This window comes from Ranitomeya imitator, chromosome 7 (assembly GCF_032444005.1).
Source record: "Ranitomeya imitator isolate aRanImi1 chromosome 7, aRanImi1.pri, whole genome shotgun sequence".
Taxonomy (NCBI): Eukaryota; Metazoa; Chordata; class Amphibia; order Anura; family Dendrobatidae; genus Ranitomeya; species Ranitomeya imitator.
The window spans coordinates 16,085,023-16,110,025 of record NC_091288.1 but is presented as its reverse complement, the minus strand read 5'-3'; the positions used below and the strand labels follow the sequence as shown (position 1 = coordinate 16,110,025).

General features: G+C 43.8%; 1 protein-coding gene across 7 annotated transcripts; it reads right to left on the bottom strand.

The window, feature by feature from the left end:
• Window positions 1–1,330: 1,330 nt before the first annotated feature.
• Window positions 1,331–24,927, bottom strand: ATG9A (autophagy related 9A). Of its 7 annotated transcripts, none has more exons than XM_069732809.1 (17): window positions 24,853–24,927; window positions 19,554–19,636; window positions 17,404–17,503; window positions 16,920–17,071; window positions 14,970–15,013; window positions 14,608–14,672; window positions 14,271–14,426; window positions 13,953–14,094; window positions 9,560–10,308; window positions 8,448–8,601; window positions 8,066–8,245; window positions 7,266–7,511; window positions 6,989–7,155; window positions 6,648–6,765; window positions 3,560–3,767; window positions 3,320–3,462; window positions 1,331–2,184 (listed from the first exon to the last, which is right to left on the bottom strand). In XM_069732809.1, the coding sequence occupies exons 4-17, from the start codon at window positions 17,020–17,022 to the stop codon at window positions 2,179–2,181; spliced, it is 2,481 nt and encodes an 826-aa protein (XP_069588910.1). In that variant the 5' UTR covers window positions 17,023–17,071; window positions 17,404–17,503; window positions 19,554–19,636; window positions 24,853–24,927; the 3' UTR covers window positions 1,331–2,178. The 7 variants fall into 7 exon arrangements, with proteins under 7 accessions (XP_069588910.1, XP_069588912.1, XP_069588906.1 ...); XM_069732811.1 differs by having other exon boundaries at window positions 17,404–17,506; window positions 19,558–19,636; XM_069732805.1 differs by having other exon boundaries at window positions 19,558–19,636.
• Between the last annotated feature and the right edge of the window lie 76 nt (window positions 24,928–25,003).

The window sequence follows — 25,003 nt, the reverse complement described above, 5'->3', positions numbered from 1 at the left end:
CACCAGAGCTGCCGCCTCACCACCACCAGAGCTGTCGCCTCACCACCACCAGAGCTGCCGCCTCACCACCACCAGAGCTGCCGCCTCACCACCACCCGAGTTGCCGCCTCACCACCACCCGAGTTGCCGTCTCACCACCGCCAGAGCTGCCGCCTCACCATCGCCAGAGCTGCCGCCTCACCACCGCCAGAGCTGCCGCCTCACCACCGCCAGAGCTGCCGCCTCACCACCGCCAGAGCTGCCGCCTCACCACCCCCAGAGCTGCCGCCTCACCACCACCAGAGCTGCCGCCTCACCACCACCAGAGCTGCCGCCTCACCACCACCAGAGCTGCCGCCTCACCACCACCAGAGCTGCCGCCTCACCACCACCAGAGCTGCCGCCTCACCACCGCCAGAGCTGCCGCCTCACCACCGCCAGAGCTGTCGCCTCACCACCACCAGAGTTGCTGCCTCACCACCACCAGAGCTGCCGCACACCGACCGCCTGTCTCTTCCCCATTATCCCGAATAATGTAAGTAAGGGACAGGGTCCTCTCACCTCTGTACCAGTCAATCATTGTAAATTTGTTTACTGTTAACTATATTTATAACCCTGTATGTAACCCCTTTCTCATGTACAGCACCATGGAATTAATGGTGCTATATAAATAAATAATAATAACTACAGCAAAACATTCACTACAGTTTTTGAACAATGTTGCAGTCCCTTCTTTTTCAGTATCAGTTCGGGTCCCAGATGTTGGACCTCCGTGGATCATAAAGTGAGGTAGTACCCTAGAGGATGTGTACAAAAATGGAAAGACCCCTTTTACTTCAGACTGAACCAACCCTTTCCTAATATTTTCAGGGACACTCTAGCTAGAAAGAGCATTAGCTCCTACTGCAAGACATCGATAATGGCCATGAAAATGACCCCAGGCAACTATCAGTGTTGCACATGCCGTGCTGCGTGATCAGTACTAGGCTATTTGTAGCTACAGTGACCTGAGGATATTTAAAAGGGTCAAATCCTAAAAATTAATTGAGAATCCGGCTGTTCTGCTTTGCTGTGGAAATAGGGCAAGTTTCTTTATGGGACTGTAAGAGCTTGTCATCTATCAATTTCTGCTGCTTGGTGGTCTTCTACAGCCAGGTTCAGACGCTCATATTGAAAAATCGAGGCAGTCACAATGGCAAATTGCGGACGTGACTGGCACCTTACTTAGGTAATACTCCCCCCAACATTACCCCTCATGGGGTGATGAACAGGAACCAAAAGATCGTTGCTGGTTTCCCTTTTGTCGTTTTTGGCCTCCTGTTCTGGAATAAACGTGACGACACAAAAGACGTTTGACATTACAGATAATCCATTTTAATTAGAATTATACAACGGTACAAAAGATGCAATATACATTTCTATACAAAACACTGCAGACGTGTTAGTGGTGCACAATGAACCTATGTAAACCCACTGATCCTGTCCTATGTAATATACTCAAATGAGCCGACGTATAAACCTCTGTAACCGCTCTTATCGCCCCTCAGAATCCAACATTAGAAATGTAGTAGCTTTGTAAATGTTCTGAATGTTAAATATTGTACCGTTTTGTGTATACAGCTCCAGTGCAGACCTGTGTGTCTCCATGGTTAAAGGGTACAAGCAAACACTGTGTAGTTTGATCCTGCAGTCTTGCTTTACTCCACGCCTTCTAAACTGGTAAGAAATGGAGACAGCAAGATGAGACTACACACTGGATTTGTGAGACACATAGCTCTGCATACAAAAAAAAATAAAAAAAATATGTACAATATTTTTTTAATCAAGACTATTTGCAAAGTTGCTTTATTTTTTAACTGTTAATGTATTGGATCAATAAAGACAAAATGGTTGCAAAAGTCCACATACCCATTACAGTCTTATCATATAGAAGATGGTAAAAGAAAGTTTTTCCAGTGTCGAGATCCATTATATTCTCTGATGATGTCAGATACGGAAGAGACGATGAACGATCCAGCCAATCCTTCATGGTGTGCCATCTGGACACATCGCTGCTCTCCAAGTTCAGTGCAAATCCAGGAGCGAGCAAAACCATAATATATACATCAGTATTTACAGACACTGAAGGGCATACGGAGCCAGACTCACTTACACGTGGACTATGGACAGATACAAGGCAGCCCGAGAGGAGAATAAAGCTTACACCTAAAAGGAAATTAAAAAGAATTTATTAAAAACACACAGATAAGAGCACTTCTCCTAATACATAAGAAAAAAAAAAAAAAAAAGATTATTATTCTCTAAACGGAAATAAATTACAGAGGTATTCCAGTAATCAGAAGTGTGATCTAATACAGAGGAAAGGTAGTGATATTACATATTAGACCTGTGGGGGTCCGACTGCGGAGACCCCACAAACCACCAGAAAGTGAGACTTCTGTCCCCAGTTTGATTGGAGCAGCACTGCACACGTTGAACACCGCTCTATTCACTCGATGGGACCTCCGGAGATAGCCAAGTACAGCACCATGCTGTCCTCTTCATGGTGCCTGTGTTCAGGGAATAACTCATTACCAGAATACTCCTTTAAGAAACGTGAATTTTTTTTCTTCCCAATTTAAAAAAAGTAACAAATTCAGTAAAACACTTCCTCTTTTAAAACAAAAAAAAACAAATAAAAAAACAACACTTCCCCTTTAAAAAAAATAGATCACTTTTAAAATACAAAGGTTTTTTTCCATAAAACAAAACAAAAAAACAACAACACATGATTCGACGGCCACAGAATTCCTCTCTAGTGATTGGCTAGCAGGGTTTACATTATTTTCATGCACCATGATGCCCTGGCTGTACAATCCTATAAGTCATGTATTTGCGTGCTGGTGTGCTTTGGATGCTTTGTGGGTTCGGGGGAATCATTAGGGGTTTGCACAGGATTAGGGAAGAGTTAGATGGCTGTATAACTCTGGCAAGGATCGCAATGCAATGCTCGGACTGGCCGGCGGCTACCCCGGCCCTGGCTTGACATCTGCATGGAAATATGTGCAGTCACTCTCGGGTCTGGAGAGCTGCCGGCCAGTCCGAGCATTCATTGCCGTCTGACTGCACACTAAGAAAAACATGGGTGCATCCTTCTAAAACCAGCACCCCACCTATGCACAGGTTGCGAGGTATCACAGCCAGTGCCATTCACTTTCATGTCGCAGAGCTGTAATACCAGACACCACATCATGACAGGTGTGGCGCTGTGTGAAAGAAAGCAGCCACGTGTTTCCTATAGATGTGGTAGTCGTGAGAGGAGATGACGAGCAGAAGCCATGTGATTGTAGAAAACACAAACCTTCTGCGTTTGTGGTGGGAGCTCGTCTTCAGAGCCTTCCTCTGGCACGGTCTCCGGATGACGGCTGCTTTGAGTATCTTCGCTCCATCCACCCATGGGCTGGCGTGCCAAGTTAGATGGGGCTCTCTGCATTGATCCAAAGTCTGTAAAAAGTATTTAAAAAAACAAAAAACACGGCAATTAAAAATGTAAAGAGCCTGTGTCCTGAAATGCAAGACCTCATTTCTATACAATCCATACCTGTGCTGGCACTGAACCTATGGGCACTGATGGGCGGCATCCGATCCTCCCGCAGCATTGCAGACGGTGAGGGGCAGCTGGCAGAGGTCGGCAAGTTTGATGTAGTGTTAATTAGTCCGTCCCCCGATACACTGTCTCCGCTCTCATCGCTCTCCTGCCGGTGCCAGATGTGTCGGCCCGGTGCCATACGAGTGTGCTGCTGGTGTAACTAGCGGACAAGAAGGAAAGAGTTCAGGAGTCTTCTTTGCACTGAGGGTATCATGCAGCAGTAGGGTGGGAGTAGGATCATAGCAGTCATAGTGTAGTGCTGTACAGGGCCGGACCAGGACCAACATTTAGCCCCAGCAGTGAAGTCAAACAGGCCCACTTGTTGCAACTTTTCATCTTTTTATTGCATATTTTTCCAGGCCCTTTAGTGTTGGTTTGTGTACTGGTGTTACAACTCCGCCGGCATCACTGCATGGCCTCCCATCCCTCACACACCATCTTACCCACTGCTCCAGGTCATGTTGTGATTTCTGTCTGCTGCCGGCTCCATGTTCTGTGCCTCTGCTCTCTGCATGCTTCCTGGCTGTGTGCATAGGGGGACGGCGCCAGAACTCTCTGGTTCTTATGGAATCAGGGTGCACCTGTCTAATCTGTTCCTGACCAATTACCAACCCTGTGGACTGGGCATGCGCAATGTGTCTAAACTCAGTGTTTTGCTTCTGAGCTGCCAGGCCTTGCTCTGTGTTATGTCTTCTCTGGAGGCTTTTTTCTCTTTGCCTTGCCTTGATCTTGTTTGCCTGCTCTCCGGGAGGCTGTATATCCTGCTCTCAGTGTCTTTGTTCTAGCCTTGCTTTGTACTTGTCTGTCCGCCCTCCAGGAGGCAGAATATCCTGGTCCCTGTGTCTTTGTTCTTGTACCTTGTCATGTTCCATTACCTTGTCTGAACTTTGTCCTACCTCTGTCTCCTTGTCTATGGCTTCCTACCCTGCTGTGTCTTTCCTTGTGTTCCCTCTCTGTACCACTTTCTACCTCTGCTCTGCACTCCTGTGGTTCTGCTCCATTCCCCTCTGCTCCGCTCCTGCAGAAATCTCTTGCTGCAGCTCCTCTCCGCATACCTAGCGGTATGCTTAGCTTCTGTTGCTGCCCAATCTCTTGCTGCTCTTCCGCTCTTATCCGCAGCCTTGCGGTTCACCTCCTGTGTGAACAGGTCCCAACCCGTTCCGTCATACATCATACCTTCCTGCTTGTATCCGCATCTGCACCTCCTGTGTGAATAGGTCCCAACTAGTGATGAGCGAATATACTCGTTGCTCGAGTTTTTCAGAGCACGCTCGGGTGTCCTCCGAGTATTTGTTAGTGTACGGAGATTTAGTTTTCATCACCTCAGCTGAATGATTTACAGTTACTAACCAGGCTGAGTACATGTGCGGGTTGCCTGGTTGCTAGGGGATCCCCACATGTAATTAAGCTGTCTAGTAGCAGCAAATCATTCTGCTGCCGCGATGAAAACTAAATCTCCGAACACTAACAAATACTCGGAGATCACCCGAGCGTGCTCTGGAAAACCCGAGCAACGAGTATACTCGCTCATCACTAGTCCCAACCTGTCCCTTCATACTTCACTCACTCCTGTCTGTTCCAGTACTAGCATCCGCTGTGTGAACAGGTCTCTACACACCAGCCTGCCCTGTGTCTCGGCCGTGCCTGCCTGCCCTGTGTCTCGGCCGTGCCTGCCTGCCCTGTGCCTCGGCCGTACCTGCCTGCCTACTCGTCGGAGTTTCAGCCGTGCTCATTTGCCAGTCCTGCCTGTCGCCCGCACCTATCCTTGTGTTCCTGTCTCCCAAGTGGGATCAGCAGCCAGACACCACCCTGGAGTGGCACCTGGCAGCAGCCTGCCGCATAAGCCTGACCTCACCATCAGAGGCTCCAGAGAAGACCAAGGCAGCTGTCCTAGTCACACCCCGACCAGGGTAGTCTGGTTTGTGGCACAGTGGGTCCACGACCCGCCTGGCTCATGCCCACTAGTCAGGGAGTGAGTGTGACAACTGGGGTGTCTGTCCTCGTGGGGTGCACTTATATAGTGCTGGGTAGTAAGCCTGTTCTAATACTATGGGTGTCATCAGTAGACTTTAGACACGATGCATCACACGTACCTGTGTGAATGGCGCCCTATGCAAGCCTCATCTGTGTGCAATTATAATACCAGGCAGCCACCTCGTTCATGAATGGTAGGGGTGCGAGTGTTTGCTTCATCAGTATTTTGCACCTGTGCTGCCCCGCCGTTATCATGGGGGTCTACTGCATGCTGCTAGTGCATTAGTAACCTGATCTGGTGATGGCGAGGCTGTTTCTTTTTAGTATTCTACTTAGCCGCTGCCATCAGCTTTTCCGATGCCGCTCTGATAGCAGCGCCATCTTGTGACCGCAACGTCTGAATGAAAGCCAGAGGTATCGGTCACAAGTGCCCAATGCACGTCTATAAGAGCCTCGTACTATTGGAGACGATCATATAAGAATCGGACGAGTGCTATAGCACTCATTCCATATTACTCTATGGGGCTGTGCATATGGACGATTTGCCTCTGAAAATCGGATGACACTCACCCGTTTAGGTTCGTGGGGAAAAAAAAATTTATATGCTGGAGCGGTGCTGTAAGATTATATTTATCCAATGAATGAGCATTATTGCAAACTCAGCTCTATTAACATTACTTTCATCAAAACCTGCTTAACTCTTCTAGTCCTTCGCTGCAAATGTAACACAAGAGGCGAGACACCAGAGTGAGCGGCACATTGGAAAATGCCAGAATTGGCAGATGGCCAGTCCAGTACGGCCCTGGTACAGTAGAATAGTAGAGTAGTAATGTAATCATAGTAGTACACTCAGAAGTGCAGATAGAACAGATTAATCGTAGCAGTGCAACAGTAACAACGGTAAATATGAAAATAGTAGTAGTGTAGAAACAGTAGTATTGTAAGTGCAGTAGTAGCAAGTTGTGCTTGAGTAATAATAGTCTTCTAGTAGTACTGCAGTTGTGGAAATATGGTTGTAACACTAATATTGCAATACTGTAGTAATAAGCATTATAAAACCACTTACTTCGTGCATGTACAGCGCGTGCAGACTCATCTCCATTGAGGCGTATTCAGACAGGGGCCCGCTGGTCATAGGACCCTCCCATAAACTGCTTCCGAAGCTGCCATTCCTAAGATCAAGGCTACAAGGACATAAGATTGGAACACACAAAACTTTACGATCAGATGATTCAGCCATAAAGGAGTCCATTATTTACCGAATTTAGGATTAGGGCCAATTTTTGCATAGATGGGTCTACAAGAAGCCACAAGTGCATAGATGGGTCTAACACAGGGAAATCGTGCACTCATGGGGCCATTATAACCCAGAGTCACAGGCCTGGGACTTCTGTACCGTTTGCTCACCCGCTCTGGTTTTGAGCCATGTGACAGGACTGCTGCGGTGACAGGGAAAGCAAAGCTGACGCCACCTCTGACACAGCAGAGACGTGTGGAGAGCAGAGGACATCCGTGTGTGGAGGCATCCCTGCCGGGGACATCCCGTGGAACATGTTCGCCTTCAGACTATGGGGCTGCAACACAGAACAGAAGAGCAGCGGATTCAGTGACATAGGATTCACTCAGCTCCAAATAATGGCATTTGCCCATAAATAAAAAATGGGCTCACTGCACCCATAAGCACCTCAGACTCAGACTGCAGAGACAGCCCGGAGCCGTGCAGGGGGTATCCAAGTCCGGGGGGGTTTTTTGGTGTCGCTCCTCCGCTGTCTTTCTGGACTCGTTCTCGCAGGTGTGTCAGGAATGCGGAACATTCCCGCGGAGGCTGCCAGCGAGGATTGGTGATGGCGAAGTGCATGAGGGACAGCTCGGTCTTCCCATCCTCCGCCTGCTGGTAAACTGAAGCCTCGGTCTTGCCGGCAGACATCCACTGTAACACAGGACACACCCTGGGGTTAGGTACAAGTGCTTAAGCGACAGACCGAGGCCAATTTCATGCGTTGCTTCTGCTGTGCATTTTTGCTACAATTTTCGATCTATTTTCCCAACCAAATTTTCATTTATATTAAGTAGATCGGAAAATTGTCACTATATTTTTCACAAAATATGAAACAACTTTGCTTTTAGTCCCGATTAAAACTCTTGTACCGTTTTGTGTATGCAGCACCTGCACAGACCTCTACATCAGGATTAATGGTAATTTTCCAAGTGCAAGTTGCCCTGCAAACCTCTTCCTTCCTGCCAGCATCCCCTCTTCTGATCAGCAGGCCCAGAGCATGCCATCATTGTGCTGCACTTGTCATGGACTTACTAATCAGAAGAAGCGTCGGGGAATCCATCAGGTAGGAGAAGAGATTCAGGGCTCTGGTTCGACGGCCACAGACTACCAATGTGCATGCTGGACAAGTCTTTTTGCTCAGCTCTAGCAGTCATTTCTGTACATTAGCCATTGACTTGCAAGAAGACATCCATCTGTGTACTTACTGCAGGATTGCCGTGCTGACGGACATCCATTTGTGCAAAAGAACAGGTGTCCCCGACTCCCACGACTTCGACTGTGAAGTTTCGGAAAAAGTCGATGATTTCCAAGGACTTTGGACGCAGTCGAAATATCAGCACGAGAGGAGTCAGCAGTGGACTCAGGAGCTCCTCCAGAATAAAGACCTGCACATAAGAAGTTATGGAAGAATTGGCGTTCACTAGATCTGAATGGAGTATAAGTAATTACCGTATGTGCAATATTCATTAACCCTTGGAGTCTAATATATGACCCCAGACCACCTGCGCGATCATAATATAAATATACATGTATATAGGACACTCATGCAGAGCTGTGTTGGTGAAAATCTACCTATGTAACACTCACCGCTTTGTACTGAAAAAGTTGTGCAAACTCTCCGCGAGTTTCGGCCCGGTGAGCGCTGCGCTGCCAGTGGTCGGGCATGTAATGAATATGAGCCAGAATAACTTTTAGAAGCTGTTCTGGACAGAAAACCAAGTGCTGATCAGGAATGAACGACCTGAGAAACAGAGATAGCAACTGTGAGGATACATTAAAGTGAAGAGTGAATATACTTGTTACTTGAGATTTCTCGAGCACGCTCAGGGGTCCTCCGAGTATTTTTTAGTGCTCGGAGATTTAGTTTTCCTTGCAGCAGCTGAATGATTTGCATCTGTTAGCCAGCTTGATTACATGTGGGGATTCCCTAGCAACCAGGCAACCCCCACATGTACTTATGCTGGCTAACAGATGTAAATCATTCAGCTGCGGCAAGAAAAACTAAATCTCCGAGCACTAAAAAATACTCGGAGGACCTCCGAGCGTGCTTGAGAAATCTTGAGTAACAAGTATATTCGCTCATCACTAATCATTTACAACTTGCACTTTTGCCATGCATCTGTAGAGAATGATGCATTGCTTTCTAAAATAAAGAATAAATGATTTTAACAAATCGATATTAATTACGTACAGAAGTATGGAAAGGGAGTGCATACTTTTGCAACCATGTACACTCCAATTTATACAAACCCTTTGCACAAATCTACCATTTTTGTGAATACAGCTCTTCTGAAGACCTATGTGACACTTAGTGATCCTCTCTGTCCGCAATGCGTTGCTCTCTTCCTCTTCTACTGTTTAAGAAAAAGAACGGAGACAGAGGGAATGGAGCAACACAAGACTGTAGGATCAGACCACACTCTGAGTATGCACAATCATGACAATGCATAGTGCTGCAGGGGAGCTGTGGGTGCAGAATGCCTTTGCAAATTTGCTTCCATTTGTTATATTTTCAATTTATTGCCGCAATTAAAAAAAAAACAAAAAAAAAAACCAGGTTGTGTATGGTAACATTAGTGGAGCCGCAATACCAGACAGAACCGCTGGGCAAGAGTGGTGCCGTTAAGAAGAAAGCTGCCGTTTTTTAAATCTTGGACAACCACTTTAATTAAATGGTCGTCTATGATGTTAGTACTGACCTGCTGACTGTTACCACTACTCCCAAGAGCGTAACAGTGCTCAGCACGTGCTCCACCGCCAGCACGTCCTCATCGTAGACCGTGAGCGCTATCAGTACTGCCAAGATGGATCCCGCCAAGAATCCTAAGTGTTTGGCAGCCACAGCCAGGAGCGGGGAGAGGAAGCAGTTCATGTACTTGCAGGCCGGTTTGTACGCTCGGCTCAGCCTCGCCTGCAGCTGATGATCCAGCTCATTGAAGTGGCGGAGATAGCAGCGACCATACAGGGACCAGCATCGGGCTCCAAGACTCCCAGGCTCTCTGCGCAGGACCTCTGTGTAGCTGAAGAAGGCATAGAGAATCTGCCAGACAAGAACAAGTGGGCAAAGAACCAGGTTGGCAAGCCCTATCCAGAGAATGCGCTGAGACAGCTTCTCCGCCAGCTCCAGACGCGCTCCTGCTCTCTTGTACTCGGGCTTTAAATTCCACTCGTTCTGGAAGAGGCAGCCAGGACCCCAAAAGAAAATGAGCTGAAAGTTGTATTTCAGTCCGCGAGTGTAGAAGACTGTATCGCCCAGCAGAGGGAGCCGATGCTGAAGGGGCAGGAGGTTCTTATTGACCATGGCGACCATGTAATTCTTGAAGCGCAGGATTCGATGGGACACATCCAGTTCTGACAACTCCTTCTTGTGGATGCAAATCTGATGTTCCTTCTGGATCTGGACGATTCGGCTCTGGATTTCTTCCCAGGTGTAATAAGGGAGATCTGCCTACAAATGTTGCAAATAAATTATATTTTTGCAAGTTTAGCAGTAAATAACTTGATAAATGAGTGTCTGGTTATTACACTCATGTAGACATCAATTACTGTCTTTTTCAGACCAAGATGCACCATTTTCGATCCAAATTTGGGAGGAAAATAGAGATGTGTTTTAGTCTGAATGTAGCTCACCTGTCTCTGTGTGCGGGTTGCCGCCGCAGGAAGCCAGCAGCAGCAGGAGTGAGGATATGCTGTGGGCCCTGGGCTGCGAGCAACGTTCTCCAGCAAAATGGTGCAACTGCACGCACAGATCTGGATCTCGACTTAACATAGACCCCAATCTGCACATGCTCCGCCTCTGGCACCATTTATATGGAGGATGTCGGGACGTGAATGTGTACAAGTGCTGCCGATACATGGGAGGCACTAATGCAAATTTTTTTTTAAAAGGGAGGTTCATACAACAGCTGAGGGGCCACGGCAGAGAAAGACCCTACCCACAATCCCGCACCGATGCACGAAAAGGGCATTGCGCCAAAACTTCTCCAGCTATCCATTAAATCAGTATTACATTTTTTTTCCTATTTTCCTCCTCTAAAACCTGGGTGCTTCTTATGGTCTGAAAAAATGGCAAGTTAAAAGCACTAGACTACAGTGTGTGCAGAATTATTAGGCAAGTTGTATTTTGACCACATGATACTTTTTATACATGTTGTCTTACTCCAAGCTGTTCAGGCTGAGAGCCAACTACCAATTAACCAAATCAGGTGATGTGCATCTCTGTAATGAGGAGGGTCGTTGTCTAATGACATCAGAACCCTATATAAGGTGTGCGTAATTATCTGGCAACTTCCTTTCCTTTAGCAAAATGGGTCAGAAGAGAGATTTGACGCTCTGAAAAGTCCACAATTGTGAGATGTCTTGCCGAGGGAGGCAGCAGTGGTGAAATTGCCAAACTTTTGAAGCGCGATCACCGAACAATCAAGCGTTTCATGGCAAATAGCCAACAAGGCCGCAAGAAGCGTGTTGGGCAAAAAAGGCGCAAAATAACTGCCCATGAATTGAGGAAAATCAATCGTGAAGCTGCCAAGATGCCATTTGCCACCAGTTGTGCCATATTTCAGAGCTGCAACGTTACTGGAGTAACAAAAAGCACAAGGTGTGCGATACTCAGGGACATGGCCAAGGTAAGGTAAGGAAAGCTGAAAAACGACCACCTCTGAACAAGAAACATAAGATAAAACGTCAAGACTGGGCCAAGAAATATCGTAAGACTGACTGTTCAAAGGTTTTATGGACTGATGAGATGAGTGACTCTTGATGGGCCAGATGGATGGGCCAGAGGCCGGATCAGTAAAGGGCAGAGAGCTCCACTCCGACTGAGACCCAGCAAGGTGGAGGTGGGGGACTGGTATGGGCTGGTATCATCAAAGATGAACTTGTGGGACCTTTTCGGGTTGAGGATGGAGTGAAGCTCAACTCCCAGACCTACTGCCAGTTTCTGGAAGACTTCTTCAAGCAGTGGTACAGGAAGAAGTCGGTATCGTTCAAGAAAAACATGATTTTCATGCAGGACAATGTTCCATCACATGCCTCCAACTACTCCACAGTGTGGCCGGCCAGTAAAGGTCTCAAAGAAGAACAAATAATGACATGGCCCCCTTGTTCACCTGATCTGAACCCCATAGAGAACCTGTGGTCCCTCATAAAATGTGAGATCTACAGGGAGGGAGCACAGTCCACCTCTCGGAGCAGTGTCTGGAGGCTGTGGTGGCCGCTGCACCAATGTTGGTCGTAAACAGATCAAGCAACTGACCGAATCTATGGATGGGGGCTGCTGAGTGTCAGCATAAAGAAAGGGGGCTAGATTGGTCACTCATTTTGGGGGTTTTGTTTTTGCATGTCAGAAATGTTTATTTCTAAACTTTGTGCAGTTATATTGGTTTACCTGGTGAAAATAAACAAGTGAGATGGGAATACATTTGGTTTTTATTAAAGTTGCCTAATAATTCTGCACAGTAATAGTTACCTGCACAAACACATATCCTCCTAAGATAGCCAAATCTAAAAAAAAAAAACCACTCCAACTTCCAAAAATATTAATCTTTGATATTTACGAGTCTTTGGGGTTGATTGAGAACATAGTTGTTGATCAATAATAAAAATAATCCTCAAAAATACAACTTGCCTAATAATTCTGCACACAGTGTAGAACAAAAATTAGACCAGACTGGCACATGCTGCAATATTTTCCCACATGGTCCATGTGTACTGCCACAAAGTGCTAACACTGGCAGCATACAGACCAAAGATACAGTACAGACCAAAAGTTTGGACACACCTTCTCATTTAAAGATTTTTCTGTATTTTCAGGACTATGAAAATTGTACATTCACACTGAAGGCATCCAAACTATGAATTAACACATGTGGAATTATATACTTAACAAAAAAGTGTGAAACTACTGAAATTATGTCTTATATTCTAGGTTCTTCAAAGTAGCCATCTTTTGCTTTGATGACTGCTTTGCACACTCTTGGCATTCTCTTGATGAGCTTCAAGAGGTAGTCACCGGAAATGGTCTTCCAACAATCTTGAATGAGTTCCCAGAGATGCTTAGCACTTGTTGGCCCTTTTGCCTTCACTCTGCGGTCCAGCTCACCCCAAACCATCTTGATTGGGTTCAGGTCTGGTGACTGTGGAGGCCAGGTCATCTGGCGTAGCCCCCCATCACTCTCCTTCTTAGTCAAATATCCCTTACATAGCCTGGAGGTGTGTTTGGGGTCATTGTCCTGTTGAAAAAGAAATGACGGTCCAACTAAACGCAAACCGGATGGAATAGCAATCGAGATGGTTTGGGGTGAGCTGGACCGCAGAGTGAAGGCAAAAGGGCCAACAAGTGCTAAGCATCTCTGGGAACTCCTTCAAGATTGTTGGAAGACCATTCCCGGTGACTACCTCTTGAAGCTCATGAAGAGAATGCCAAGAGTGTGCAAAGAAGTCATCAAAGCAAAAGATGAAAAAAGTGGACAAGCCAGCTCACTGGTTGTTGGAAGCACGGAACTCCGTCTTGAAAGGCAATGGATTCACAGCAGAAAAAAAAAAACACATGTTCCAGCTTTTTAGAAATAAAATAGCAGATTTATTGAAAAATTCTTAAAAAGCGCATACTCCACGGATCTCACAATAGATCCGGGAGGAAAGCGACGCGTTTCGACTGCAACCGCAGTCTTTATCCAAGCTTTTTAAGAATTTAAGAATTTTTCAATAAATCTGCTATTTTATTTCTAAAAAGCTGGAACATGTGTTTTTTTCTGCTGTGAAAGCAAAAGATGGCTACTTTGAAGAACCTAGAATATAAGACATAATTTCAGCTGTTTCACACTTTTTTGTTAAGTATATAATTCCACATGTGTTAATTCATAGTTTTGATGCCTCCAGTGTGAATTTACAATTTTCATGGTCATTAAAATACAGAAAAATATTTAAATGAGAAGGTGTGTCCAACCTTTTGGTCTGTACTGTACGTTCATGAGAACGTAACCAAAAGAAGGATGCTAAAAAAGCAAGGATTGGATGCTATTCCCATCTTGGCTGTGACTTGGCAGCAGAGCATCAGCACATTCTCGTTCATTACTGGTGCCTGGTACGCACCATAGGGATACGCAGAGCTTGAATGTAGAAGTTGTAGATCTCCCAGTAGCAGCAGACATTGTAAATAAACTTAATGAGTCTGTGGATCCAGAAGACGCCAGCGATGACCAGAAGAACTACGAGGAACCAGTTCCCTTCAATGCTGGAAAATATAACAAATAAGCAGATTTGTGAATTGCGGGGGGCATCCTGCACCTTAGGATTTTTAGACCCAATAGACAAAAGATGATTGTGATATTAAAAGTTCCAAATCTTTCTAACAAACTTTGTGGACGATTACTAATAGACCATGGGGAGTGGTAGGAATAATATACTGACCGGTCCCTGCAGACTCCAGGGGGCAGGAAGGCATCTGGCAAGGTCACCTTGTTGTTTTCACTCTGACTGTGATTCACCATCTTGTTTGCAAAAAGGATGTCATAATCCACACAGCTCACCAGGAAGGTGGTGAAACTGACAACGAAGATGAACTGCCTGCAAGTCAATTGGGAATGGGGGTTATAAGAGGCCAGAGAGCAAAATCTAATAAATCTGCAAAAATAGAAAATGCATAAAACTGCCGAGAAACATGAGACATCAGTTTTCCCAACAACCCTCCACTTTATGGAAGGCTTCAGCCCATTTTTACAGGCAAGTATGAGTTAAATGAACTCACAATAACTCGAAGATCTCCCCGATCAACATGCAAGTGAATCCATTCTTCTGATGCAGGTTGTATACCTGAAGTGTCAGCGATAAGGAACACAAACGGTGCTGACACATTGTAACACATTGCAGCTGCAACTTAACAGTAAGACTAAGCCAGAATGTCTTCATCTAGGCTTGTCCTCTGTCACCAAAACACTGAAGCAGCACAAGTCCATTCCCGACTCTGGGCTGATACACTGTAACAAACCGGAGAAGGAGAAGAGTTCAGCCTCCAAATGCAAGAAGTTCTCAGCTTGCTGGAGCAATTGGAGGAACTGACACAAAGTGTATAAAAAAGTCACATTGTGAATAGCTGCACGGAAAGGATACTCTAGAGAAGAAGAGATCCAGGTTCTCAATGTGATTCCACGGAGCTGAAAAGAGAAGAAGATAAGACACGGGTCATACGGTATAACATGGGAATTACCAAGTCATCCTGGGGCCAAAATTAATCAATTATAGACCCTCGTGTTGTCAGACACATCAAACATACTGGACAGGGGCAAGTAGTTATACCAAATCAGATGACTATGCAGAACCTTCTGTTCAGGAACGGACACAGACTTCGCTAGGAAGTCCATATTACTGTTCGGGTGCGGCCCGCTGAACACCGGGTGTTTGTCGCGCTGTCATGTGCATGACAGCACAGCAAATACTGCTTCTGATTGTCACCTTTTGTATTGTCAGGTGACATCAACACCACAAATATGAACCCCAATTGCCACCACTACAGGGCAAGTGGGAAGAGCCGGGCAAAGCATCAGAATTTTTGGGGCAGCTGTGGGCTGCCATTTTAAGGCTCGGTAGGGGCAATATCCATGGCCCCTTACCAGCCTGAGAATACCAGCCCCAGATGTAGCTGTGAGTTTTGCCTGGCTGGTTATCAAAAATACAGGGGAACCCACGCCTTTGTTTTTTTATTTACAGCATGGCAGCAGGCGTCGGCTGATGGGAACAGTAGTCTCATCAGCTGACACCAGTGACCAGAGGTAAACTTTAGGGTAAGTTCACACAGGGCGTTTTTTGCAGTACCAGCAAAGCCTATGAGATTTCAGAAATCACATGCACACATTGGTTTTTTGTGTGATCAGCATTTTGTGCTTTACTGCGTTTTTTGGACATAGAGCATGTCACTTCTTTCAGCTTTTTTCCAGCCTTTTTTTTCCAGAGTATTCCACCCATTGACTTGAATGGATGGTGAAAAAAAACGATGCAAAAACGCAGGTTGACTTTTCTTGCAGCGTATTTGCTGCAGAAAAGTCAAGGACGGCCGGATGTGACGTTATACTTGGCTCTGCTACATCTAGATGGCAGGCTGCATGATGCGTCCAGCAGAGTGGACCCGATCCCCATTCATTTGAATGGAGGATCCGACATTACAGTGTTTGACACGCTGTCATATGCATGAAATTATCCCAGCCGGTGAGAGCTCCGCGGCTCCCACGCTGTCAGAAGACAGCGGGAGAACTCAGCTGTGATCGGAGGTGTAAAATTCACCTCCGATCACTGGTGTCAGCCGATGGGACTACTGCTCCCATCATCTGACACCTGCTAATGCTAATTACAGTGAGAGCAGAAGCAGCGGATGGGAGTATTCATCTGCCCTCTTGCGCTATAAATAAATATCAAAATTAAGGGGGAACCCACGCCTTTTTTTTTTTTAACTAGCCAGACAAAACTCACAGTTGGGGGCTGCAACCCCCACCTGTCAGCAAGGCTAGTTATCAAGGATAACTAGGTTTTAAATTATTTACATAGTTTTAAAAAACGGCGTGGAGTCCCCCCCATTTTTGACAACCAGCCTTGCTAAAGCTCACAGCTGGGGGCTGGTAAGGGGCCATTGATATAGGCCCCCCCCCCCCCCCCCCGAGCCTAAAATAGCAGCCCGCAGCTGCCCCAAAAAGGCGCATCTATTAGATGCGCTATTTCTGGCGCTTTGCCCGGCTCTTCCCACTTGCCCTGTAGCGGTGGCAAGCGGGGTAATGAGGGGTTAATGTCACCTTACTATTGTAAGATGACATTAAGCCGGCTTAGTGATGGCCAATAGCCATTTCTTGTGAGTCTCCTGTGATATAATACAGGCATTATAGGAAGAGGTCTTAAGTTTATAAAATGGTGCACGTAAACCAAGACATGTAATGTAAGGCGTTCATGGGTTATGTTGCACAGTGACAATGAGGAATCACAGTCCTCATAGATAAAATGTCACCACATTTGAGAAGTTACTAGAAACTATTATAAACAGATGGATGGTGCAGTCTATGACACTGGACTACTCACATTTACTTCCCTCTGGTACATGCACCAGGAGGTCGTCCTCCCCCAGAGGCGAGTCCGTGTAGGAGGCCTCCAGCCTCTGGTAGGGTGTGTCCAGGACCGCCATGTCCCCACAACCTCACATCAAGAGGTCAGCCTTCAAAATGGAGGACATGCTGAACATAGAAGAACAAGAGTAGAAACGGTTATATCAGATGCACGAGTGATTACGGGATGACATTGATTCATCAGCAATAATATCAGAGGAGAATGCCCCACCAAGATGGACATAATCACTGTCAAGTCATCATACAATGAGGAGACGGATGATCCTGGAACAAACAGGCAGCGGAGATAGGAAAGTTGTGTATCCAGTGGATTCACCAGACTACGGTTTCCTAGCACTACTGCCTTGTTCTAGTGATTGTCAGGGATCACAGCGACGGCAAATACCAGCTGTGGGTGTAATACAGAGAAATACAGACAGAGTCCAAACACGGTGACTTACACACAGACACTGATTCCAGGACCCACAAAATGGTCACGTTTTCCACTATCATCTCTTTGGATTCACAAACAGAACAAATCTTGACAGTAGTTGAAATTTACTTCTCAACACGGAAGAACGTGGAACATAAAATAAGAAGAAAGAGCAATTACAATCTCTATAATACTGCCCCTATGTACAAGAATATAACTACTATAATACTGCCCCTATGTACAAGAATATAACTACTATAATACTGCTCGTATGTACAAGAATATAACTACTATAATACTGCTCCTATGTACAAGAATATAACTACTATAATACTGCCCCCTATGTACAAGAATATAACTACTATAATACTGCCCCTATGTGCAAGAATATAACTACTATAGTACTGCTCCTATGTACAAGAATATAACTACTATAGTACTGCTCCTATGTACAAGAATATAACTACTATAATACTGCCCCTATGTACCAGAATATAACTACTATAATACTGCTCCTATGTACAAGAATATGACTACCAAAAAATGAGTATAAAATACCCACAGACCACTATAGCAAGAGATATCATAAAATCAATAAAGTTTATTGAAAAATTCATTTAAAATTAATACATAGTACCATGTGAAAATTTTCAAAGAGAACAAGACAATGTTTTCTATACTTTTACTTATGCCCTGCATGTTATGAGTCTCAGTATCCAGGTACTAGATACATACAATTACCTTATAGGATGTTTTTGGGAATCTTACATGGGGCGGGTTCATTACTAAGGGTCTTCAATGCTATATGCTAAATATTACAGCTATATATAACATCTTCACTGTACATGGTCTTTTGTCTTGTTCTCTTTGAAAATTTTCACATGGTACTATGTATTAATTTTAAATGAATTTTTCAATAAACTTTATTGATTTTATGATATCTCTTGCTATAGTGGTCTGTGGGTATTTTATACTCATTTTTTGGTAGTCATATGTATTTGTCCACTATTATTTATATGGTTGGATATTAGTAATGGAGAAGCAATTATGAGAATGCTTCTGGCCGAGATTGGTTATATCTGTTTTTTGTATCTGTATCTTGATATGTACAAGAATATAACTACTATAATACTGCCCCTATGTGCAAGAATATAACTACTATAATACTGCCCCTATGTACAAGAATATAACTACTATAATACTGCCCCTATGTGCAAGAATATAACTACTATAATACTGCTCCCTATGTACAAGAATATAACTACTATAATACTGCTCCCTATGTACAAGAATATAACTACTATAATACTGCTCCTATATACAAGAATAGAACTACTATAATACTGCTCCTATGTACAAGAATATAACTACTATAATACTGCTCCTATGTACAAGAATATAACTACTATAATACTGCTCCTATGTACAAGAATATAACTACTATAATACTGCCCCCTATGTACAAGAATATAACTACTATAATACTGCTCCTATGTACAAGAATATAACTACTATAATACTGCTCCTATGTACAAGAATATAACTACTATAATACTGCCCCCTATATACAAGAATAGAACTACTATAATACTGCTCCTATGTACAAGAATAGAACTACTATAATACTGCTCCTATGTACAAGAATATAACTACTATAATACTGCTCCTATGTACAAGAATATAACTACTATAATACTGCCCCTATGTACAAGAATATAACTACTATAATACTGCCCCTATGTGCAAGAATATAACTACTATAATACTGCTCCCTATGTACAAGAATATAACTACTATAATACTGCTCCTATATACAAGAATATAACTACTATAATACTGCTCCTATATACAAGAATAGAACTACTATAATACTGCCCCTATGTACAAGAATATAACTACTATAATACTGCTCCTATGTACAAGAATATAACTACTATAATACTGCTCCTATGTACAAGAATATAACTACTATAATACTGCCCCTATGTACAAGAATATAACTACTATAATACTGCTCCTATGTACAAGAATATAACTACGGTACTATAATAACGCCCCTATGTACAAGAATATAACTACTATAATACTGCTCCTATGTATAAGACTATAACTACTATAATACTGCCCCTATGTACAGGAATTATTATTAGAGATTTATAAGGGTATCAGCAGACATACTCACTGTGTGTGACCCCCCGGGGGTCTTCTGGAGTCTTTAGCTGTGTGATCTCTCCGCTTTCATGGTCAATGACATATCAGAGCTGCAGAGAAAATGAAACTAATCTGTAACCCCGTCTGAGTCACGCAGCTGCACCCATCTTATGTCAAGTGTTTCCAGTGCAGTTTTAAAGGGCCAGAAACTTTTCTTCTTCTCATAGTACAGGAACGTTATAAGAGAAGCAGCTGATATCAATGACTCTTAGGGACAGAAATGTATTTGTGGGTTTCTTGGCACTAAACACAAATTGTAACAAGGCAGGACACAGTAGTACAATCAGAATGTTATTCAGTGACAGCAAGCAGTGAGCTTGAAAACGATTAGAAGCTTAAAAAAAAAGTATATTGGAAAGTTGTAGAACTTATAAATTATATTTGATTATGAAGTTGTGTAATTATAAAAACATTTTGTTATTACATAGAACACTGGAGCGTAATATCGGCACTCATGTAACGATACACCTTATTACAGCACATTTCACAGAGCGGGATCATCATGACACGGACGATGTCCTCACAGACGGATACAACGCACTCTTCTCCGCTGTCCATGGTGATGAATTAATCACCAATTGTTGATACAGGACGTCTCTTTCCTCAAAGCAAACAAGAACATTCTCCCCCGTAGTGTAAAACAGAGAAGGGTTAATATCATGGCGCGGACACACAAATCCAATATAAATGCACCATGTAAACACACGGCGGTATTATGCTGATAACATAAAAAAGGTGCAATTGGTCCACATTTACAGTCATGGCCAAAAGTGTTAGCACCCTTGAAATTGTTCTAGAAAATGAGCTCTTTCAGAAAATTATTGCAATTACACGTGTTTAGAAAGGATCGTAAAAATCGGAGAGGAGGAGGGGTTTGTCTTTATGTAAAGTCTTGTCTAAAGTCCACTTTAAGGGAGGATATTAGCGAAGGGAATGAGGATGTCGAGTCAATATGGGTCGAAATTCATGGAGGGAAAAATGGTAACAAAATTCTCATTGGGGTCTGTTACAAACCCCCAAATATAACAGAAATCATGGAAAGTCTACTTCTAAAGCAGATAGATGAAGCTGCAACCCATAATGAGGTCCTGGTTATGGGGGACTTTAACTACCCGGATATTAACTGGGAAACAGAAACCTGTGAAACCCATAATGGCAACAGGTTTCTGCTAATAACCAAGAAAAATTATCTTTCACAATTGGTGCAGAATCCAACCAGAGGAGCAGCACTTTTAGACCTAATACTATCTAATAGACCTGACAGAATAACAAATCTGCAGGTGGTCGGGCATCTAGGAAATAGCGACCACAATATTGTGCAGTTTCACCTGTCTTTCACTAGGGGGACTTGTCAGGGAGTCACAAAAACACTGAACTTTAGGAAGGCAAAGTTTGACCAGCTTAGAGATGCCCTTAATCTGGTAGACTGGGACAATATCCTCAGAAATGAGAATACAGATAATAAATGGGAAATGTTTAAGAACATCCTAAATAGGCAGTGTAAGCGGTTTATACCTTGTGGGAATAAAAGGACTAGAAATAGGAAAAATCCAATGTGGCTAAACAAAGAAGTAAGACAGGCAATTAACAGTAAAAAGAAAGCATTTGCACTACTAAAGCAGGATGGCACCATTGAAGCTCTAAAAAACTATAGGGAGAAAAATACTTTATCTAAAAAACTAATTAAAGCTGCCAAAAAGGAAACAGAGAAGCACATTGCTAAGGAGAGTAAAACTAATCCCAAACTGTTCTTCAACTATATCAATAGTAAAAGAATAAAAACTGAAAATGTAGGCCCCTTAAAAAATAGTGAGGAAAGAATGGTTGTAGATGACGAGGAAAAAGCTAACATATTAAACACCTTCTTCTCCACGGTATTCACGGTGGAAAATGAAATGCTAGGTGAAATCCCAAGAAACAATGAAAACCCTATATTAAGGGTCACCAATCTAACCCAAGAAGAGGTGCGAAACCGGCTAAATAAGATTAAAATAGATAAATCTCCGGGTCCGGATGGCATACACCCACGAGTACTAAGAGAACTAAGTAATGTAATAGATAAACCATTATTTCTTATTTTTAGGGACTTTATAGCGACAGGGTCTGTTCCGCAGGATTGGCGCATAGCAAATGTGGTGCCAATATTCAAAAAGGGCTCTAAAAGTGAACCTGGAAATTATAGGCGAGTAAGTCTAACCTCTATTGTTGGTAAAATATTTGAAGGGTTTCTGAGGGATGTTATTCTGGATTATCTCAATGAGAATAACTGTTTAACTCCATATCAGCATGGGTTTATGAGAAATCGCTCCTGTCAAACCAATCTAATCAGTTTTTATGAAGAGGTAAGCTATAGGCTGGACCACGGTGAGTCATTGGAAGTGGTATATCTCGATTTTTCCAAAGCGTTTGATACTGTGCCGCACAAGAGGTTGGTACACAAAATGAGAATGCTTGGTCTGGGGGAAAATGTGTGTAAATGGGTTAGTAACTGGCTTAGTGATAGAAAGCAGAGGGTGGTTATAAATGGTATAGTCTCTAACTGGGTCGCTGTGACCAGTGGGGTACCGCAGGGGTCGGTATTGGGACCTGTTCTCTTCAACATATTCATTAATGATCTGGTAGAAGGTTTACACAGTAAAATATCGATATTTGCAGATGATACAAAACTATGTAAAGCAGTTAATACAAGAGAAGATAGTATTCTGCTACAGATGGATCTGGATAAGTTGGAAACTTGGGCTGAAAGGTGGCAGATGAGGTTTAACAATGATAAATGTAAGGTTATACACATGGGAAGAGGGAATCAATATCACCATTACACACTGAATGGGAAACCACTGGGTAAATCTGACAGGGAGAAGGACTTGGGGATCCTAGTTAATGATAAACTTACCTGGAGCAGCCAGTGCCAGGCAGCAGCTGCCAAGGCAAACAGGATCATGGGGTGCATTAAAAGAGGTCTGGATACACATGATGAGAGCATTATACTGCCTCTGTACAAATCCCTAGTTAGACCGCACATGGAGTACTGTGTCCAGTTTTGGGCACCGGTGCTCAGGAAGGATATAATGGAACTAGAGAGAGTACAAAGGAGGGCAACAAAATTAATAAAAGGGGATGGGAGAACTACAATACCTAGATAGATTAGCAAAATTCGGATTATTTAGTCTAGAAAAAAGACGACTGAGGGGCGATCTAATAACCATGTATAAGTATATAAGGGGACAATACAAATATCTCGCTGAGGATCTGTTTATACCAAGGAAGGTGACGGGCACAAGGGGGCATTCTTTGCGTCTGGAGGAGAGAAGGTTTTTCCACCAACATAGAAGAGGATTCTTTACTGTTAGGGCAGTGAGAATCTGGAATTGCTTGCCTGAGGAGGTGGTGATGGCGAACTCAGTCGAGGGGTTCAAGAGAGGCCTGGATGTCTTCCTGGAGCAGAACAATATTGTATCATACAATTAGGTTCTGTAGAAGGACGTAGATCTGGGGATTTATTATGATGGAATATAGGCTGAACTGGATGGACAAATGTCTTTTTTCGGCCTTACTAACTATGTTACTATGTGTTTATTTACTTTGTGTGTATTGGAACATGACAAAAAAAAAGGGCAAATTGGACAGGATTTCACACAAAATCCCAAAAATGGTTTGGTCAAAATTGTGGCTAAACAAATTTGTTTCAAGCATGTGATGCTCGTTCAGACTCACCTGTGGCAAGTAACAGGTGTGGGCAATATGAAAATCACACCTTAAATGACATGGGGAGAAGTTGACTTTGCATTGTGTGTACCACCCCTAAGCATGGAGAACAGAAAGAGGAGAAGAGAACTGTCTGAGGACTTGAGTAAGTCCTGCGAATCGATTTGCAAAAAGTCAGTATTTCATCAGTATTTGTAGCCAAAACCAGGAGTGGGTGATAAATACAGAAGTGGTGACGAGTTTCTATTAGACTTTTCCTCTGATTGTTCCTCTCCTGACTACAGCTGCCAAATAGTCATGTAAAATCCTGAACGTGTGAATGAGGCCTTTGTATTTTGCCAAAAATCAGAAGTGTTTCCAAAGCAAGGAACAAGTAACAATCTTTCAATTGAAGTTTTACTCTGTAAATTCCACTCCTGCTTTTAGCTCACAAACACTGATGCAAAATACTCAGTGGTTAGCACTGCAGCCTTGCAGCGCTGGGGTCCTGGGTTCGAATCCCACTCAGGACAACATCTGCAAAGAGTTTGTATGTTCTCTCCGTGTTTGCGTGGGTTTCCTCCGGGCACTCCGGTTTCCTCCCACATTCCAAAGACATACTGATAGGGAATCTAGATTGTGAGCCCCATCGGGGACAGTGATGATAATGTGTGCAAAACTGTAAAGCGCTGCAGAATATGTTAGCGCTATATAAAAATAAAGATTAATGTGTGAATGAAACCTTATGTAAGTGCAAGTGATCACATGATCGCAGGGTCAAGTCAATGCATAAGAAAAAAAATTCTGTATCTCTGCATCCATCGATGTCCAATCTATGAAAGCATAAAATTATTTAGCCGTATAATAGGTAAAGATTAAGTAAAAGAAAACGCTAAATTTTATTTTTTTTAGTTTTACGGTTATCATTGCCTTTAGCTACAAACATTATATGTACCCAAAACAAAACCCATCAGCGCACCTCGCAACAAGCAAGCCCCCGATGTCGTACCATAACCATAAAAAAAGGTAAAAATAAGAAGTAATCACTAACATAAAAAAAATTCACAGAAGAATCAAATTTACTGCAAAATAAAGGCTGTAAAAAAAATTAAATAAATAAAAGCGCCAAAAATAACAGCAGAATTGCATTTTTTATTCACCGCACTGGGATTATTATTATTATTTTTGCTGCATCGCACGATAAAATAAATGGCGCCATTCAAAATTCCCAAGTCGTCGCCTTTATCCGGCCGCACGGGGCGAAGAAGAACACAATGATGGCGCTTGGACGAAGGCGAGGAAAAAACGGAAAAAATGAAAATAGGCTGCGCCAGGCGGATGAAAAATGGCACAAAAGTGAAGTAAAAATGGTGAAAATCTCAGCGTCGCGACAGAGGATGACGGCGAAGGTGACAGGGGCGCAAAAGGAATGGCGCTATAGGTGAAAGTGCCCCAAACATACAGAATCCCATAGAGGGCTGGTCGGGGCAGGCCTGTGACGTCACAGGGACACATATACACACCAGGCGGGCCGGGGTCACTCACCATTACCCCATTACCGTCACCAGGGCTCCTCTCTCACCTCAGGCGCCCACACTGTCTGCTCCGACCGCTCCGACACCTCAAGCAGCCTGGCCTGTCAGTCTAATCAGCTGACAGGAGCAGGAGCCAATCACAGGGCGTTATGCTAGAAGTAGGTGTATTAACCACCAATGGCAAGGGAGGACACAAAG